At 30.7% G+C, this 19,656-nt stretch overlaps 3 protein-coding genes across 6 annotated transcripts; all 3 read left to right on the top strand.

Annotated features, from left to right (window-relative positions):
* The first annotated feature begins 967 nt into the window (after positions 1 to 967).
* nst (phosphoglucomutase 3-like protein nst) lies at positions 968 to 5,223 on the top strand. 2 transcript variants are annotated; one of them, XM_065503487.1, is made up of 3 exons: positions 968 to 1,199; positions 3,285 to 4,725; positions 4,786 to 5,223. In XM_065503487.1, exons 1-3 carry the CDS (start codon positions 1,099 to 1,101, stop codon positions 4,891 to 4,893), a joined length of 1,650 nt encoding a protein of 549 aa, XP_065359559.1. In that variant the 5' UTR covers positions 968 to 1,098; the 3' UTR covers positions 4,894 to 5,223. The 2 variants fall into 2 exon arrangements, with proteins under 2 accessions (XP_065359559.1, XP_065359560.1); XM_065503488.1 differs by having other exon boundaries at positions 1,078 to 1,203.
* A 3,173-nt stretch (positions 5,224 to 8,396) lies between these two features.
* On the top strand, positions 8,397 to 9,791 carry eIF2beta (eukaryotic translation initiation factor 2 subunit beta). The gene is made up of 2 exons (XM_065503305.1): positions 8,397 to 8,579; positions 8,716 to 9,791. The coding sequence occupies exons 1-2, from the start codon at positions 8,565 to 8,567 to the stop codon at positions 9,514 to 9,516; spliced, it is 816 nt and encodes a 271-aa protein (XP_065359377.1). The 5' UTR covers positions 8,397 to 8,564; the 3' UTR covers positions 9,517 to 9,791.
* A 2,501-nt stretch (positions 9,792 to 12,292) lies between these two features.
* On the top strand, positions 12,293 to 19,064 carry Gcn5 (Gcn5 acetyltransferase). 3 transcript variants are annotated; one of them, XM_065506535.1, is made up of 4 exons: positions 12,293 to 12,373; positions 12,462 to 13,723; positions 17,342 to 18,000; positions 18,075 to 19,064. In XM_065506535.1, exons 2-4 carry the CDS (start codon positions 12,480 to 12,482, stop codon positions 18,602 to 18,604), a joined length of 2,433 nt encoding a protein of 810 aa, XP_065362607.1. In that variant the 5' UTR covers positions 12,293 to 12,373; positions 12,462 to 12,479; the 3' UTR covers positions 18,605 to 19,064. The 3 variants fall into 3 exon arrangements, with proteins under 3 accessions (XP_065362607.1, XP_065362609.1, XP_065362608.1); XM_065506537.1 differs by having other exon boundaries at positions 12,370 to 12,389; XM_065506536.1 differs by lacking the exon at positions 12,293 to 12,373 and having other exon boundaries at positions 12,397 to 13,723.
* Positions 19,065 to 19,656: the final 592 nt, after the last annotated feature.

The following is a 19,656-nucleotide window of genomic DNA, read 5'->3' as shown; positions in this document are numbered from 1 at the left end:
AAGACCCCTTTCACACTAGGCAATTTAGTTGCGCAAGTCTATTGTGTTTGTAGATGGCAGAGGTAATGTCGGGTTAAGGGGAAGAAAATGTTCTATCCTGTTTAGTTGGGCAAGAGACTTGCGCAAAAAGTTTCATGTAAATAAATCTTTAATAAAAATTGGTATTAATAAAATATCGTTTTTATAATACTTACATATTTCATTTTGTCAAATCAATGAAATGATTTCATATTAGATTTTTTATTGTTCTTTATGTTTTTTATATTTTTATTTTTATATATTCAAAACCAAGCACTGAACAAATATACTATGTGCTTTAAAAATTATCAAAATGATTTATGTGCTGTTTTTCTATAGCGAACGTGTACTTTGAGTGGAAATTTAACATGTGTTTTGTTATTGTAACAAAAACAAAATACATGTAAAACGTCCACTCAAAGCACTCGTTCGCTATAGAAAAACAGCACATATAATATATAAACAACCATATTTAATATAAACTAATACAAAATAATAATAAGACTTTTAAATGTAGCGATAACAAAATTATTATTGGAAATAATATATATCCATCAAGGATTACATTAATTAAGAATTATGTTCTTTCAAATAATTATTGTAATTCGTCTTTTAGTATATTCAATTGAATATTGTAGAAACTATAAACTACAAATGACCTGGACATAAAATGCAATATCATTTAAAACCTCAAGAATCATATGTAGGTCAGTTACTGGTACTTTATTGTCTATATAGGTAATTTAAACAACGATATTCTGAATAATCATAAAATAACTGAAATATTTAAAAATATCTAAAAAAAACGTCGACAATCGAAATTTTCTGTCCCAAAAAGATTTTCAAAATCCTAAACACAGGGGACAAATCCCCAAATCTGGCATACCTGACTTCTTGTAACAATCCGAGACCATCCGCATTATGTCAGTTGGTCTGGAAAAGTGAAGTGTGTTGGACGGTGAACGCGGCTTTTAATTAAATTGAAAAACACTTTCTCCCTTTAATAAGTAGATTTAAAAACTTTACGAGAAGCAATTGAAATCATTTAATATTAGTACATATAACTGATAACTTTAAAAAATGTCCATTAACTTGAGAACTGTTTATGCCTTCGCCCGGGAAATGTATCCTAAGAAATCGAATGAACGCATACAATACGGCACAGCGGGATTCCGTGGCAAGTAAGTATGTATAAATATTTACATTAGATTAGAATATATAGGAGTAGATTGCATCAAAGCACACCCATGAAATTCTTTTGTTTATAGGTGTTTTTCATAAAATTAGGGTGTTATCAGAGAAACAGCCGGTCAGTCAATTTTGAAAATCTATTAATAGACAATATTTACGTATGTAGTTCCATGAAGGCAAAATAAAACATTCTGTTATTATCATCGTAATATTTTCCTCATTTTCCACCATGTATGAGTAATCATCTCAAGAGCAAATCGTATTGAACGTGTACAAGTTTAGTTTGAAACAAAAGGTGTTGGCAGTAGTGCATGCCAATTGTTTTAAAGAACTAAATTATAAATGCTTTTATTACAAAAACAACTTGACACGACTGGAATTTCTTCAACATATCACTTTTACTTTTATATGCAAGTACACTACTGAGTTGTTTTGCCACCACATCAAAGAAATAACAATGCCAAAGAAAGAAACAAATCGTACTAGATACTATATAGTATACGAATCTACATACATACTTATGAACATACCTATAATAGACAGGCCAAACCAGAAATATTGTGTCTATTATCATAACAACATATTAGCCTCGTTTATTATGAACTAACAACAACCAAATATGCTTGTATTTAGTATGAGTATGTTGTTGCAATTTTTTAAACAAGTATGTATGTTGTTCATTTAGTAACTACTAACGAGAGGTTACTCCTCTTAGGTCACTTTACAGTTTATAATATGTATCACCATTCAAAGATACATTTTAATGCTTAAATGGTTTGATATAGGTATAAACATGTTCTAGATTTCTTCTAATGAAAAATATTGTCTTTATATTCAATTGGGTGGATCTTATCAAAAATTGATAAGAATCTAGATAGGTATCAGATAACGAAATATAATATTTATATTATAAATTGAATTAAACAAAACATAGGAATTGGAAATAATAACAATTTATTTACTTAAGGTATTATTCATGATCAATTTTTAAATTAATTATAGGTTTATAAAACAAATTTTATATGGAAATTTTGTAAATTTATAAATTGATTACGAATATAGGGGTTAGATTTAAAAAAATATAAAATAGATTTCATTTGTTTTATTTATTTATTAATTCAAGTAATATTCGATTACGAAAAACTATTTCTCCGTAGTAGAGATAATGTTTATTTACTATTGAGTTACGATTTGAAACGGTTAGAAGGTAACGATAATTTTGATTATTTTGGTAGTGGTATATTTAAAATTTTTAGATTTCAATAAACACAATCAATTATTTAAATCCAAATCAGTAACGATATTTTCGATTATACCGGTAACGATAATCGCAGTTGTATCGGTAAGAGTATCTTAGTGGAAACGATAGTTCAGTTGAAAGGGTATTTTATGGGTACGGTAGCCAACATTGATACAAAGTAATTTACAGTGGTTGACAATGCAATGGAAATTGTTCGTAATATTTTATTAATAGGTCAAAATTCCTAACAATTCTTAAGAAATTTATATCTTTTTAGAATATTAATAATTTATACTTTTAATTAAATTTTAAAAATAATAATAAAACTAAAAAGTATTGACAAAACAATGGAATATTATATACCCTTCACCAAAGAATTTTAAGATAAAGATTGAAAACTATTTTTAGTGAAAAAAAATGTTCCTATAATATAAATTTTAAAATTAAAATCATCGTTTTATAATTAGAAGTAATCATTCACATAAAATTCAATAAATAGATTAGCAGTCTTTCAGTATTTATTTTATTGTACATGATATGATTAACATCTACTTAACGCATTTAATCAGTATTAGGCTATCTTAAAATCGATAAAAGTGTAACGAATTGACTTCTAATATAATGAATCTTTTAGAAAATAACATGTTTCGATTTATTTGTAATACATAATTATAAGTACTCCAAGCTCATAGGAGACATTCCAAACCAATTGTTTATTCTAGTCAAGTGCTGAAAATTAATTTCCTTAAACAACTTTATCTAATTATTCTATTAATAAATTAATTTAAACTAACAACGTATTGAATAACTTTTCATTTGTTTACTTCTTAAATAGTGCCGATAAATTGGATAGTGTAATGTTCCGTATGGGTGTATTGGCTACATTGAGGTCACGCATTTTGGGTGGTTCTGTTATTGGTGTTATGATAACGGCTTCACACAATCCTGAACCGGATAATGGTGTCAAGTTAATTGATCCCAAAGGTGAAATGTTAGATCCCAGCTGGGAGGTCATAGCTACAGAACTCGTCAATGTAACAGATCAAGAGCTTGAAGAACAAGTTGCAAAAATAATAAAAGAAAATAATATTGATATTGGGACATCATCGAATGTATTTGTAGGCATGGACAATCGTTACCATAGCCCGAGATTATTAAAAGCCGTTGCCGATGGCGTTATAGCTTTGAAAGGTAATGTCAAAGAATATGGTATTGTGACCACTCCCATGATGCATTATTTCGTTGTTGCCGCCAATACTAGAGGTGCATATGGTATGCCGACCGAAGAAGCCTATTACACGAAATTAATAAAGGCCTTCGAATCGTTGAGAGGTGACAAACTAGATAATGGAAATTATAAAAATCGTTTACTGTTTGATGGTGCAAACGGTGTGGGTGCTCGCAAAATGTTGCAATTTATTAAAAGAATGAACAAATCTCTGGATGTGGAGGTCTTCAATAAGGGCGATGGTAAAATAAATCACGAATGTGGTGCTGATCATGTAAAAGTTGGTCAAAAGGTACCCATTGCTATGCCCATAGCTGAGCCTAATACAAGGTGTGTCAGTGTAGATGGAGATGCCGATAGAGTAATGTATTTCTTTACCGACGAACAGGGCGTTTTTCATTTATTAGACGGCGATCGCATTGCAACTCTGGTAGCTGATTATCTTATGGATTTAGTGAAACGTTGTGGTTTAGACATTAAATTGGGTTTAGTACAAACGGCTTATGCTAATGGTGCCTCTACAGACTATATTGTAAACAAATTGAAAGTTCCAGTAGCATGTGTACCAACTGGTGTTAAACACTTACACCACAAAGCCTTAGAATTCGATATTGGTGTTTATTTTGAAGCCAATGGCCATGGCACCATTATTTTCAGTGAACCAACTAAGAAATTAATTGCGAATGCCGCAGAAGCAGGCAATGCAGACGCCAAAATATTTTTACTAGTAATTGATTTGATTAATGAAACTGTGGGAGACGCCATATCCGACATGCTGTTGGTGGAAACTATACTTAATCACAAGGGCTGGGATGTTAAGGATTGGTTGGGCTGTTATGAAGATTTACCAAATTTGCAACTCAAAATTAAAGTCCAAGATCGTAATGTAATAACAACCACTGATGCTGAAAGAACTTGTGTCACTCCCATTGGTTTACAGGATGCCTTAAATGAAACTGTAGCCAACTACAAGAGAGGTCGTGCTTTTGTTCGCCCTTCGGGAACTGAGGACGTAGTAAGAGTATATGCAGAGGCATCGACAAAAGAGGTAAACTTTGTAATCCATTAAAAATATTAACATTTTAAATGAGTTTTTTTTTTATTTCAGGAATGTGAAAATCTTGCGTATGATATTGGTATTTTAGTGCATAAAATGGCTGGAGGCGTAGGACCTGAACTTGCTCATCCAAATAATTCCGTTAAAGCTCATTTCTAAATGTGTTCTTAATGTACATATTATCTTTTTATCAATCTTATTTAAGAAAAGTATGTACTACTATTTTTGAAGTGGAAAAATAAGAAGAAAACTTGCCTGCCTTTAAAAGTAGTATAATGGTTATTAATTAAGACGACCAAGTTTAAATCTCATATCTTTTTTTATATACTCAATAGAAACAAATTATTTTTAAATTTGTATGTATTTTGCTTAATGTTTTTTGTAATATTACTTTGTGTGCTGTATTATTTACGATTATTATGCATAGATAGATATTATTAATGAAAAGTTTAATAAATATTTGATTCTGAGACAGAAAACAAGTTAAAACTCTTTTTGTCTTAATATACGGCCAAAAATACGTCAAACTTTGGTATTATTCATTCCAAATTTATGTTTATCTGCCCAATTATGAATAAAAATTCCTAAGGAGTTTTTTCCATTGAATTTGAATAGGAAATTCGGAAAAGGAAAATAAACTCCCGCTGAATTTTTATTCATAATTGTTCTGAATATTTATCTAGAATTATACTTTTCTCTAGAAAATAGGATTTATTTCAAACCATTAAAGAAAAAATTTGATTACATTTTCAATTTGTATTGAAAACTAATTTGTTTTTCATGCAAACTATCACTTAGAGCCGCGATTTAGACAAGTAGGCCTTAAGAAATACTTATTTATATACATACTATGTACAATATGTGCATAAAAATATATAGGGGTAACTATTTAAATTCCAAACTTTCTGAGTTATGGGCCTCTAAAGTTGAAACGATAATGTTATCATATAGACATTTGTTATCAGACGAAATAGCTCCAAAATTATGGATTTTAACATATTTGGACCCAATTCAGGATTTTCGATTTTTGATCCAAAGTTATTTTTATATATTATTTTAAAAACTAGTAAGAGCTATATTCGGCTGTGCCGAATCTTATATACCCTTCACCAAATTATACTTCAAAATACAAATTTTAAATATTTTTAGGTAAACAAAACATTTTTTTTAATTTTTTGGAAAAAAATGGTTTCGTATTGTTATTTAAATTTAAAAAAAAATTGTTTTTTTTGTTTTTCTTTTGATTTTGATCAATTGTAGGTCCAAGATACTATGTATGGTCTTATATACGTCGTTACAATGGTCTTTGAAATATCTATCATTAAATATCCATATTGTCTATATTAATGACTTAGAATTATTGAAGATTTGGATCCCGAAGATATCTGGGGTCTTCAGAAAATTGATTTCAACAGACAGACAGACGAACATGGCTTAATCGACTCCGCTATCTATAAGGATCCAGGATATATATACTTTATAGGGTCGGAAAATTATATTGTGGAAATTACAAACGGAATGACAAACTTATATATACCCCTCTCACGAAGGTGAAGGGTATAATTACCGTAATTATGAAAAAAATTCTCCGGGAGTTTTTTCTCTTTTCTCATTCTATGTTAAAATAAAGAAAAGGGAGAAAACTCCCGGGGAATTTTTTTTATAATTGGGCTGATAATATGGTCCGAAAACCAGCATTGCTTAAAATATCTTTGAACTCTGTGGTATGCCGAATCTCGGCATACTATAATGACCCATAACTCGGGAATAAGAATGTAAATTTAGTCTTGTGAATAAAATTAATATAAACAAGTAATAAATATAATACCATACATCGAGATTATTATTATACTTGGATACTAATATTTTAAGAGATCAATGCTAGTAAAAGTGATTTTCGGAAGTGGTCCTTATATGGGAGCTATAAATAATTATGGACCGATAGTCACAAAATTTGATAGTGCGAGTTCGGCTTATATAAACCTAATTAGTGCTGAATTAGTTTGGATATCTATATAAATAAGATATTTATGAGAACTTAACCATTTTTTGATAGGGCAGTTGCATAGGAGCTAGGAGAAATAATGGACTAATTTTAACCAAATTCAATAGTCTTCGTCCTCAGGGTAATAAAACAGTGTTTTGTCAAATTATCTTTGAAATTGTTACCTGTAGTTTGATTACAATGTTTACATGGACGGACGCACGCTTAATGGACTCAGAAACTGATCCTGAGCAGATTGGTATACTTTAAGGTGGGTGTTCGGACAATATTTTTGCACGTTAGAAACATCAGCACTAGCCCAATATACCCTCTCCACTATGGCGGTATAGGCTATACAAATGCCTTTAATATGACACAAAATTTTTAATTTGACTGTAATAAAGATGTACCTCTGGTAAAAATTGGAATGGCGCCCATAAACTAGACTCTAGTTCTAAACTAGAGTTCAATTAAAATATTCAGGGGTAACTAGGTATTTAAATTTTATTGTTTACTTAACTTACAGTGTGTTTAATTCTGTCTTCCAAGAAAAGTGGTTGTTTGTTCGCATATTATTGAGATTTTGCACTTCTTTATTTTATTTATTAATTTTATCAATTTATTTATTGAAATAATCGGATTTATTTTAGCAACTCTAACATCAAATGCGCACAGATATGGCAACTCGGTTATCTTCTTCTAGTTGTTACCAGACGTTAAAAGCAAAACACTATTACTTGAAAATAGCCGTCATCAAAATTAAGTTGCCGCCTTTAAAATGTTTCAGTTGAAATACTATTGTCATTACAAATTTATTTAATAATAAATAAATTTGACTTGACTAGAGTTAAAAGGTAATTGTAATTGTTTTATAGTCGTAGTACAACATTTTAACCGAATAACTAAAAAATATAATTTTAGTTCGGAGTGTGAGTTTGAACAGTCCCTATAGTTTAAACAAAAAGTCGACTTTTTTCCATTTTTAAAAAGCAGATTTTTGAACTTTCACCATTTTTAGATATATTGATGAAAAAACATTAATATAATTTTTACAATAAAAATAATTTTTTTTACAAATTTAGCGATTTTCGACCTTTTCCCGAACAAACATTTGATTATTCGTACAATTGACTTATAAAACCCTAATAATCCCCCTATTCTGTAAATCGAGTTGTTTAACTATGTAATTTAATCTAGATGATTTTTCTTCGTTCGATGTGAAGAACTACCCACTGTTATTTTGTACTTAATATTTATAGAAATTTCGAAAAAAAAAATGTAAATGTAAAAAAATATCAGACGTGCTACTGAGTTAGACTGGAAAATATGATTAAACACAAAACCATTTAATTTGTTTTTGTTTTAACAGATTTTTTCGAATAAGGGCAGGAAATCAAAACCAGACTGGTCACAAAACACGCATTCTGAATGCCGCATTTATTTCACAAACACTTGAGACTTGGCAACTCTAGGTATGAAAAGAGAAATGCCAAACAAAATGACATTATTGCCAGATTTAAAACTACCTGCGGTTAAACTAAATATGTATAAACATGCTTCCATGAGCAAACAAAATGCATTTGTTTTCTAAAACAAACAATTAAAAACATACCTCTCATTAACTAAAGAAACATCAACAAACTAAGTCATAAATTAATACTATACATTGCATGTGTACATATTGTAATTTTTCCAATTAATACATCTGGCAACATTGCAACTAGTTCTGCCACGATTTTTCTTTTGTGCTAATTTTTCTGATGCAATACGGCAGATTTCTGTTTTAAATTGAACAAAAAAGCATTAATAATCTCTTAAATTCGATAAAAACTAATTTACTGCAAACATGGAAGGTGAAAATGTAAGTATATATATAAAATCAAGTGTAAAATAAGAGTATTCTTGAAATTACAAGACGTTTTTATTTTTGAGGTTATGATATCATTGAAGGTGTTCCCCAACAAAAAAAATAAAATTTTTTTCGTGTCTCTTTTTAGTTTGATCCCACATTGATGAAGAAGAAAAAGAAGAAGAAGACTTTCGATTTGGACGCCGCTTTAGGCTTAGATGATGGATCCAAAAAGGAAGAAACTAAAGAAGACGCCGCTGATGATGCGGCAGCAAATGAAATTGATGACAATTTAGATTTGGAAAGTTTTGGTAAAAAAAAGAAAAAGAAGAAGAAGGCATTCAATTTGGATGAATTGGAGGGAGCTTTGCCCAAAGATGGCGAAGAAGTGGTCAGTGAAGATAAGAGTGGCGAGCCCACTGAAAGTGATGAAAAGTTAGAAGCGGAACGTGATTCGGATAAGGACTACAGTTATGATGAATTATTATCACGCATATTTGAAATTATTTTGGACAAAAATCCAGAAATGGCTGCAGGACGTAAACCTAAGTTTGTCATGAGACCTCCACAAGTACTACGTGTGGGCACTAAAAAGACTTCATTCGCCAATTTCCTTGATATTGCGAGAACGCTACATCGTTTGCCAAAACATTTGTTGGATTTCTTGTTGGCTGAATTGGGTACTAGTGGATCTATGGATGGTAATCAACAACTTATTATTAAGGGACGCTTCCAGCCTAAACAAATTGAAAATGTGCTGCGTCGTTATATTAAAGAATATGTCACCTGCCATACGTGTCGCTCACCCGAAACAATTCTCCAAAAAGATACCCGTCTCTTCTTCCTGCAATGCGAATCTTGTGGTTCTAGGTGTTCCGTAGCTAGTATTAAATCCGGTTTTCAAGCTGTTACTGGCAAGCGTGCCGCCATCAGAGCAAAAACTACATAAGTTTCAGTGCAGTTTAATAATAATATGTAATTTTCTATGTTATGTACTCTATTCAAACACGTCGCTCCTCTCCCCCATAAAAGCAGAAATATTTGAAACTGAACCATGTCATCATTAGAAGTGGTATTGTGAAATTACGACAGGTTCGTTTTAGAAAACATTTCAATTTTATATTTTTAGAACAAACAAAACAATATGATTTAATATAAAACAAGAAATAAATAAATTCAATAAAAAAACATTTTCTATTTCATGAAGAGTTTGTTGAAAACATACATTTTTGTTTATACCACTCTATTAAATAATCTTTAAAGGCAATTTCTATATCACTATTCGATTTTGCATCTTCCATTAGACAATATACATTTAGTGACATTTCTCCTACATAGTAGTTTGGCTTGCCGTACAATAAAACTTTTGATCCAACGGTTACATTGGAATAGTCGATCTGTTCCTTTATCTTAAACAACAAATTCTGCAAACTGTTGACAATTTCATTCTTGTTTTGCGCCAGCATTTCTCTTTTGACAGCTTGTAGTTCATTTTCCAATTTCATTACCGTCTCCAAGTCTTTAGTTCTTCGAAATATGGTTATAACCAAAGACGCTGTTCCATCGTCTAATAAATATTTGTAGCTTGAATTCGATTCTTTTACTTTGCTCATTATTTTTCCATAAACCAAGCAACGTTTAAATAACACTTTATCGGAAAATACTTTAATTATGTTTGTATCTTTGGTAAAGTTGTTTTCATTAAGATTTTGTATGTTCTTTAACATTAATGGGATACAATTAATCACATCTTTGGAATTAATTGTTGGTTTGGAGTTCCTGTTGTTAATAACAACGCCTCTAGACTCTGTATTGGGTATTAATTCGGATTCTTTTCTGATAAAAAATAAATCCAACTGCTCCTCAAAATCCATATGGGAAACAAATCGTTGTTTGATATTTTAATTTACTATATAAATATTTATTTGCCCACATAAAGATAAATCTTTTATAAAATGTTAAACACACATTTTAAAATGTAAACAATTGTTTGGCGCATTTACTGTAGGGTTCTACAGTTGATACAAAAAGTCGATGTTTCGCTTTTTTTTTGATTTCTAAAAAGATGACTTCGACCTTTTAAAATTTTTGATTAGTCGACTTTTTGAATTTAGCTATTTATAACTTTTCATCCTATTTTAATGTATAAAAGGGAATAGCTAATTTTATTAAATGTTTACAACAAATTTTAAAAAAATCGACTATACGTCATTTAGTTAACCGATTAATCGACTTTTTTCTAAAAAGTCGATTGTTCGAGCAATTGACTTATGAAACCCTAATATTGATACATATCAGTGATGGGATTTGTGGCACTATTTTGTTTTAATGTGACTAGGGTACTATTTTGGTATTTTTAATATTTATCAAAATATTAATGAATATTTTACTTAAGTTAAAATAAAGCAATTGAATGCAAACTCTACGATATATTGTTGCAATACAAATTGTTATGTACCCTCCAACCGGAAAGCATCATACAAATTGGAATGGAACATTTAGCCTGAGGGCATTATAATCGCAGTATACCAGATGAAAAAGTTTGATATCAGATAACGCAGTATATTTAAGTCTGCTTTTACACACAGCAAGTTTACTTGAAGCAAGTCTCTTCGATTCCCTTTTAAACTTGCTCGACTGTTTACACACAGCAAGTCTGTGTTCAATTTTGTATGTCAAAACCTAATAGACGCCATAGTGAAAATGAGAAAACAAAAGAGACTTGCCAGTACAAGCAAGTGTGTACCCCTCTTCTTTCTTCTTGCCTCTCTCTCCTATAAACTCTAGACTTGCGCAAGAAAACTTGCACTGTGTAAAAGTAGACTAAATTAAATTGGCAATACTTTTAGCCAAATTATGTCAAATAGATTTCCATGAACGTAATTCTGGCACTATTGGTCCGATGTTGGCACGTTTCAAGACAATTTGGCACCAAACATAAATGACAAACTTCCATCACTGATACATATTGTGAAAGTAACAACATGGCGTTAATTTATTTGTATTTTGTCCTGTTTCCATATGTTCCCTGATAAATGCATACCTCTCACTTAAAGTAAAAACGTCACAACTAGAAATATACAGTTTCCAGAAAATTATTTTTTAATGTCATTACTTCGTTTAATCCATATAACATGTGTAGAAAACATTTTTATTCTCCTAAAACAGCATATATGCAAAAAAATTAATTAAATGAATTATTTTAGCAAGTAATTTTTCTTGACAATATACGTATGTATGTACTTGTTAATTAATTTGAAAATGTAAATTATGCTTCACTTCAAAACTAAAACCAAACCATTGAGGTGCTGACATGATTAAAGTATAATTTATGGAATAATTTAAAAATAACGCCATTTGAAATTGAGCGTTTTTATTAAATAAAACTCATTTACATCGTTTGTTGTTGATTCCGATGTAAACAATTTATGTAGTACCAAAGTGACGTCATATACGTATACGGGGAAAATATTGGCCACACTGTGTTCAGTAAAAACACAACACAGTGGCAGCATTGTGAGCCGATGCCACTGCGCTGCCAATGTCGTGAGCCACTGACATGAGCAAAACCATTTTTTTTTATTGGGTTTTTCATAATAAGTAATGGGGGTCTTCAAACCAATCTGCCCCATAAGAAATGCACGGTGTGTGTGTGTATTATGTTTGACGTGAGCCAGTTGAGCCGAAGTAAATTGAACAATCTGGCACCACTTTAAATATGAACTTTTTTTCGATCCATCACCAACTTGGCATCACTTTTTTCGTGAACCCACATTTGCTTTGTTTATATTCTATTCCGATTTGTGGTAATATTGTGAAATTGTAAGACTGCATCATACATAATTAACAAAAAGCACATATTTCCAATTTATTTCGAAAACCAACTCTCAATAGGTACGATTGAATTGAGTTATGTCTGGGGGCTCTCTTATAACATTGAAAGAAGAATCAATTGATGGCAATGCTGCTGCTGCAGCAGCTGGTACCAACGCCAGCGTTCAGCAGCAATCATCGGCCTCATCTCAGCAGAATGGGGCTTCGGGTTCGGGTGGAACAGGAAGTGCTGGTGCTCCAGCAGAAGGAACTAGGCAAAATAGTTTGCAGCGCATACAACAGCGAAAGCAAAAAGTCTTTAATTTACCAGTGGCTCAAAAATTAGCTAAACTCTCGATGTACTCGGCTTGCCAGGCTGAAGGATGTCGCTGTACTGGTTGGAAGACGCCTCAGGAAAATCGTCACCGTGATGTTGAGTCGTCGTATTGTCCGGAGTTTAGTGAGGAATGTCGCAATACTAGTTGTCGCCATTCGCTGCAAAGTCATATTGCTCATTTGGATGGAATTTCCGGATCCGAAATGAACAACTTACTGGGAGCTATTATTGATATGGAAAATCTTTTCATGTCTATGCAACGCGTAGATGACGAGGACACAAAAAAGGTGTATCTCTATCTATTTCGATTGTTGCGTCAATGTGTCATAACCAGGCAACAGGCTGTTATCCGAGGACCTTTAGGGGATCCCCCATTTGAATCACCCTGCATTGCAAAAGCAGTTTATTCATTTGTATTTTATAAATACAACCATTTGAGTCCAAATGAACTGCAAACCATGACTGAAGTGGCAAAAACATTTTTAAACTTTTTAAACCACTACAATTTTGAACCACCGTCAATGAGAAGAGCTGATTTGAAAAATGATGATGCCTCTACGTATAAAATCAACTATACCAGATGGTTAGTTTTCTGCCATGTACCCGCCTTTTGTAATTCACTCCGACATTTTGAGACTTCATTGGTTTTTGGTCGTACTCTACTGCGTACTGTTTTCCAGTATATGGCCCAACAACTGAAAAAGAAATGTATATCGGAACGTGATCGTTTTCCAGCCGATAAACGATCGATAATAACACAAATGCCAAAATTCTTAGAAGCTCTTAAGGGTGAGCTTCTAAAAGACGATTCTCCCATATGGGATCAATCATATCGTCCTCCCACTGCCTTTTTACTACAACAGCGTAAACGTCAACAGGACACGGCTGCAACTGGTGCAGCTGGAATATCGAACAACATTGTATTGGCTGCTGCCAAAAGAACTAGTATTAGTGGCGAACCTGTACATAAAAGAGCTAAAAAAGAAATTATCGAACGTTCTGCTGGGTAAGTTTATGTTCTCATTGTTGTTAGCTGTGATTAAGACTGTAATTTACATTTTTTTTTGTTATAAGTACCTATGTATGTATTGTGAAATAAATTGCAATGAATTTTAATATTAAAATATGGTGAAATAACTATTTGTATGATGGTTATTTCCGATGTATGTCATTCGTGTAATAGCATTAGATAATTTATTTCTAACTGCCTTTATTTGGGTTTTATATAATTATGAAATGGTTCTTTAAAGTCAATAGGACTTGTAAACTTAAATGTTTATACATTTTTTAAAGCACTTAAAAGTATGCAATTGTTTCATGCTTATTTTTATTTATTGTTGCTTAAATGAATATTTTTAGAAGGGATTTGAAATTACTATGTCGATCTTAAATTATTAACATACTTCCTTTTGAATAATTGTAGATTTGTTATATTTTTGGATGCAGATTAGATGACTAAATAAATATTTAATAGCTATCTAATATTTTATAAATTTGGATATTTAAATCTTTTATGATAATGAAACTTATAAATTATAACATTTTGCAAATATGAATCATACAAACGTATGACTATGGTAGAAACTCAACATTAAACATTGGTCACACTTACTCTGGTGTGTACAAGATATTTATGAATTTTAATTTACATTACATAAATGTTTGTAATTGAGATATAATTGTTGTATATTGTTATATACAATGGATATCGAATGGAGTGAATAGTTTTAAACATTGTGTACTATTAATTAGCTACATGATTAATTGATAAAAGTACCAAACTAGTACAGCTGTGTTTTTTTAATGAGTTATTTAAACGATCCAGAAAATATAGAATGTTTGTATATCATTAAAAAAAATGTAAAATAACGTAAGTAAAAAATTCGCAATTTTATCAATACCTAAAGTGGATAAACGGTGTTTCTGTTTAAAAACCGACCGTTTTCGAATATTTTATACTTTAAAATTATTCGACAGGACCGTTTCTTGTATCTTTACTTAAGAACTTTTTTAAATTTTTGGTCAAAATTTTATTTAAAAATACATATTTCATTTCATTCATCGTTGAATTAATTCATAACGGAATTAATTCATAAAAGAAATCATTTAACCTAGCCATTTAAAGAGAGCTATATTCGGCTGTGCCGAATCCTATTATACTTTAAAATCATGGTACAATCAGTTACCAGGTACAATTATTAGAGAGAGTTTTCATTATTCAACCCTAAAACGTCAAACTATGTGTTTAATTACTTACATTTTTTCAATTTGTTACCGCGATATTTTATACATTTTTAACGTTTTAATTGAAATTAGTACACATTTATTTAATAAAATATAGTTTTTCTTCAATTATTAATGAATTTATGGTTGAAATTGAATTTTTTCGTAACAAAAATTTAAATTCAATTATTTTTTTTTGGCATTTCCTTTTTATATTTTTTAATTTTATTTTGTTTGACGTTATAGGGAATGTATAATTGAGAGCATACTTTCTAATAATTGTACCTTGCTAATTCTACAATGCTTTAAAATAAAAATTTAAAATATTTTATTTTTTTTCAATTTATTTTATAGCAAAACATTTTTTTTTAATTTTATTTTTTTTTCAATTTTTTTTTTTAAATTTATAATAAATATGTTACGAGGAAAATTTAAGTTGGTGAAAAAACAATTCGGGTTAAAAAATATTTTTTCCGATTTTGACCCATTGTAGGACTTACAATTGTGTTTATAAGCCGTTGCAAAGATCTTTGAAATATCTACATATCATTAGATGTCCCTATTGTCTATATTAAGATATATATACAAAATATGTAAAAAAAATCGAGGTTGTCCTGGTTTTTTCCTTATCGGTCATTTGTGAGCCGATTTTATCGATTTTAAATATCATGTATGTAACTTATTTGGGGGCTACGGATAATCTATTTCAACATACAGACGGACATGGCTATATAACGATCCAGAATATACATTTGCTGCAACAACGTCATAATTCAAAAAAAGTCGTTTCGAGAAAAACTGCTTTGAATGTTTTATGGCATTTTACTATTTCTTAAATACATTTTCAACAAATCATGCGCTCATTTGCTGCAACAACGTCATAATTCAAAAAAAGTCGTTTCGAGAAAAACTGCTTTGAATGTTTTATGGCATTTTACTATTTCTTAAATACATTTTCAACAAATCATGCGATTTCAGAAATAAAACCTGATTTAAATAATAGGTATTAATATCTTTCAAATCTGTATTTAACCCAAATTTTTACTTGTCAAATATACGAGAAAACATGAATTTTAATTTTGACGTTTACAACGAAAAAACCTCTCATACAAAAAATAATTGACATTTTTTAAAACTGATAAAACTATGTGAAAGACTAAAGGACGGCACATATTTTGTATTACTCAGTTCAAAACACCCGGATTTTGAGTTATGACGTTGTTGCAGCAAATGAGCGATATATGTATGTATTCTTTGTGTATATCGTTCCCTTTAATAAAACAATAGTGTATAATTTTTTTTTCCATTTCGAAATAATTGAGTTTAAAATTTTTATGTTATTAGACATCTAGAAGAAAAGTAATATTTCAATTGATCTTTTGACCCACTTTGTGGAAGTAGAGTTTCACCAATTTTTACAACATATAGAATCATTTATGTAGATTCTTATTATGGCTTATAATACACTATTGTTTTGTTGAGGGGACGATATACCCTTGCCTTGCCTTGCATGAAGGTGAAGGGTATTAAAAATTTACTTAAGGCTTTCTGTAATAGATTTGAATTGAAGGCAAATTGAATCATGCAATACATTTTTGTAGAAAGAAAATTTGAAAGATTCAATAGGAAATTAATTCTATAAAGAATGAATTCTCAAAGGAATGAAGTTAATATATTTCAAGTACAAAGGAATTAAGCATATGAATTAATTAATAATGAATTTATTAACGGAATGGTTAAGAGATAAGATTTATTTTAATATCGAAAATGGAATTAATTTCTTGAGTAGAACAAACTGTCTTAAGTGAACAGTTTAATTGGTAATTTTGTATGTATTTTTTTGTTTGTTCCATTAAATTGTTCATTATTTAAAAAATATTTTTATTAAAATTTATTAAAAATCATTTCTAATTTTGTTTGAATACGATTTTTTTAGCAGCTTTTCTAATATTTCTAAGTTGATTAAATGTCAAAAACTGTTATCTCGTTTTCGATGGGATACAATTTCTGAAATATAAACTGGCCATGGAAACTCTAAATCATTTCAAACTATAGCACTACATGTTCACCACTGAAATTTAATATGATGTTGATCACAAATTTCGTTCATAATATATGACCTTATACAGACTTCCGAAATATTTTCTTATGAACCTTAGAAGATCGTGGATATGAATTTATTTTTTCAATATTATTGATTAATTCGACATTAAAATGAGGTCATTAATGCTTTTAAATAGGGGAAGCTATTTTTTTTTATTTATTTTTAAGACAATAAGAGCGATTTTAAGAACTCGACATTTTTAACATAATTATTCAGACAAATACATACAAACTATTTTATTTATACTTATACATTGATGTTAATATTTAAGAAATTAATAAAGTAATTTCATTCTAGAGACACCACCACGTACGAAGATCTTTCAGACGAAACAGTACTACGCGCTTTAAAGGCCATTTCCGAGTCAAAGGCCATTAACAAAACTGAAATTTTATTTCCGGTTAATGTGTCGCGTGATGAAAATGTTAAAGCTGAGGAACAAAAACGTGCTATTGAGTTTCATGTTGTAGGCAATTCGTTAACAAAACCTGTGGATAAACAAACGATACTCTGGCTTTTAGGATTACAAAGTGTCTTCTCTCATCAATTGCCGGAAATGCCTCGAGAGTATATCTCGCAGTTGGTGTTCGATACGAAACACAAGACGCTGGCGCTTATTAAAGAGAATATGCCCATAGGCGGTATTTGTTTCAGACCGTTTCCGGATCAACAATTTACGGAGATTGTCTTCTGTGCGGTTACAATGTCGGAACAGGTTAAAGGTTATGGCACACATCTCATGAATCATCTAAAAGACTATAGCATTCAAAAGAATATACAGCACCTGCTGACTTATGCCGATTGTGATGCGATTGGCTATTTTAAAAAGCAGGGATTTTCCAAGGATATCAAATTGGCGCGACCAGTATATGCCGGCTTTATAAAAGAGTATGACGGAGCTACTCTGATGCACTGTGAATTGCATAAGAACATTGTCAATACACAATTTATATCAGGTAAATTTTCAATAATTATAATACCTCAATATATGCCTTTAAGTTAAGTTAAACTATGTTTTGTAAATCAATAGTAATTAGACGCCAAAGTGAAATTCTTAAAGAGCTAATTGCACAACGCCATAATGAAGTGCAGAAAGTACGTCCTGGCTTGACATGTTTCAAGGAAGGTCTCCCTTCCATACCTGTGGAATCAATACCTGGATTGCGTGAAATTGGGTGGAAACCACAAATGCGCGCTCAAAGAACAGCAAGACCTTTGGAAGAGTCTTCGGATCCTGAAAAATTGGCTGCCTCATTTGCTGCCGTTTTACAATCAGTACGCCACCATGCCTCTGCTTGGCCATTCCTAAAACCCGTTACAGCTGCCGAGGTTCCCGATTATTATGATCACATTAAATATCCCATGGATTTGAAAACTATGGGCGAACGGCTAAAAAAAGGCTATTATGTTACACGACGGCTTTTTATGGCCGATATGGCTCGCATATTTTCCAATTGTCGTTTTTACAACTCACCTGAAACTGAATATTATCGTTGTGCTAACAATTTAGAACGTTATTTTCAGACTAAAATGCGTGAATTAGGTTTGTGGGATAAATGATGTCGCGCTCTTTCTGCCAATTTCGAACCCCCCATTGAGAAGATTGGAGACGACGATGCCGACGGTGTCGATGATGGTAAGGACGATGCTAATAAACTCCCCAAGGAGGAACGTAGTGTAACAAACAATTTAATCAACTCTAATACAAACAATTCATCCCAAACTACTCTTTTAAATTCCACATTTGAAAACACATTTTTGAGCGGAAATTTAGGTGTTTTTTCCTCTCTGCCAGATGACATATTTACAAATTAAATGAATTAACAAGAAATTAACATATGGATTCATTTATTTTCTTTTAATTTGTTATTTCCAAGATAACAACATTACATTAATGTTGTGTTTTTCTTTTCTTCTTTTTTCTATTATTTTTAAGAGTTTTTCATTATTTTGAACTGGCTTTGAAACATGTTTTCAATATTAATAAACACACATTTATCGAATTAGTATACAAATTAAATTTAGCTTGCTCTTTATTTGGGTTTTAAAACCAGAAATAGTTTTTTTTCTTAGAGCTGTATTTCTATTTAGATTGCATCGACTAGTGCTTCTAATATTAATATGGTTCTTAAAAGGTAAGTTATATGTCTCAAACGATTCAAATACGATTCAAGTACCAAACTGTTTGCCTACAAGGTGTTTGAGTTTTTTATACTTAAAATCGATATCGAAAATATGAGAGATCACAAATTGAGCTTATTTTCCCTAAAATCGAAGTATATACGAAGTTATTAACGAATAAAAAAATATTTGAGTTTTTTTATCCTAAAAATTGATTTTTAGTATAAATTATGAGTGATCACAGATTGTTAAGTAAATAACAATTTAAGATATTTGATTTTTGTTTTAAGATATGAGTGATCAGAAATTAAGCTTATTTTCTCTAGTATCTCAGTATTTAGAAAGTTGTTAACGATTTAAGATATTTTAGTATTAACTGGAGGAGTACCTTTATCTCTCTAGATTTTAATAAAAAGGTTTAAGCGTTCCAGCTTCCTATATGAAGATATAGGTCGACTAGGGACTATCTTGGATCGACGTGGAATAACCTG

The sequence above is a fragment of the Calliphora vicina genome, chromosome 3 (assembly GCF_958450345.1).
Source record: "Calliphora vicina chromosome 3, idCalVici1.1, whole genome shotgun sequence".
NCBI classification, from domain to species: Eukaryota; Metazoa; Arthropoda; class Insecta; order Diptera; family Calliphoridae; genus Calliphora; species Calliphora vicina.
Note: the sequence above shows the minus strand (reverse complement) of the source record. Positions and strands in the feature narration are given on the sequence as shown.

Excerpts from the sequence above, each read along its gene's own strand:
- nst (XM_065503487.1), top strand. The coding sequence starts at position 1,099 with ATGTCCATTAACTTGAGAACTGTTTATGCCTTCGCCCGGGAAATGTAT. Across the intron at positions 1,200-3,284 it reads ACAGCGGGATTCCGTGGCAA|TGCCGATAAATTGGATAGTG; the intron begins GTAAGTATGTAT and ends CTTCTTAAATAG. Across the intron at positions 4,726-4,785 it reads CAGAGGCATCGACAAAAGAG|GAATGTGAAAATCTTGCGTA; the intron begins GTAAACTTTGTA and ends TTTTTATTTCAG.
- Gcn5 (XM_065506535.1), top strand. The coding sequence starts at position 12,480 with ATGTCTGGGGGCTCTCTTATAACATTGAAAGAAGAATCAATTGATGGC. Across the intron at positions 13,724-17,341 it reads ATTATCGAACGTTCTGCTGG|AGACACCACCACGTACGAAG; the intron begins GTAAGTTTATGT and ends ATTTCATTCTAG. Across the intron at positions 18,001-18,074 it reads CAATACACAATTTATATCAG|TAATTAGACGCCAAAGTGAA; the intron begins GTAAATTTTCAA and ends GTAAATCAATAG.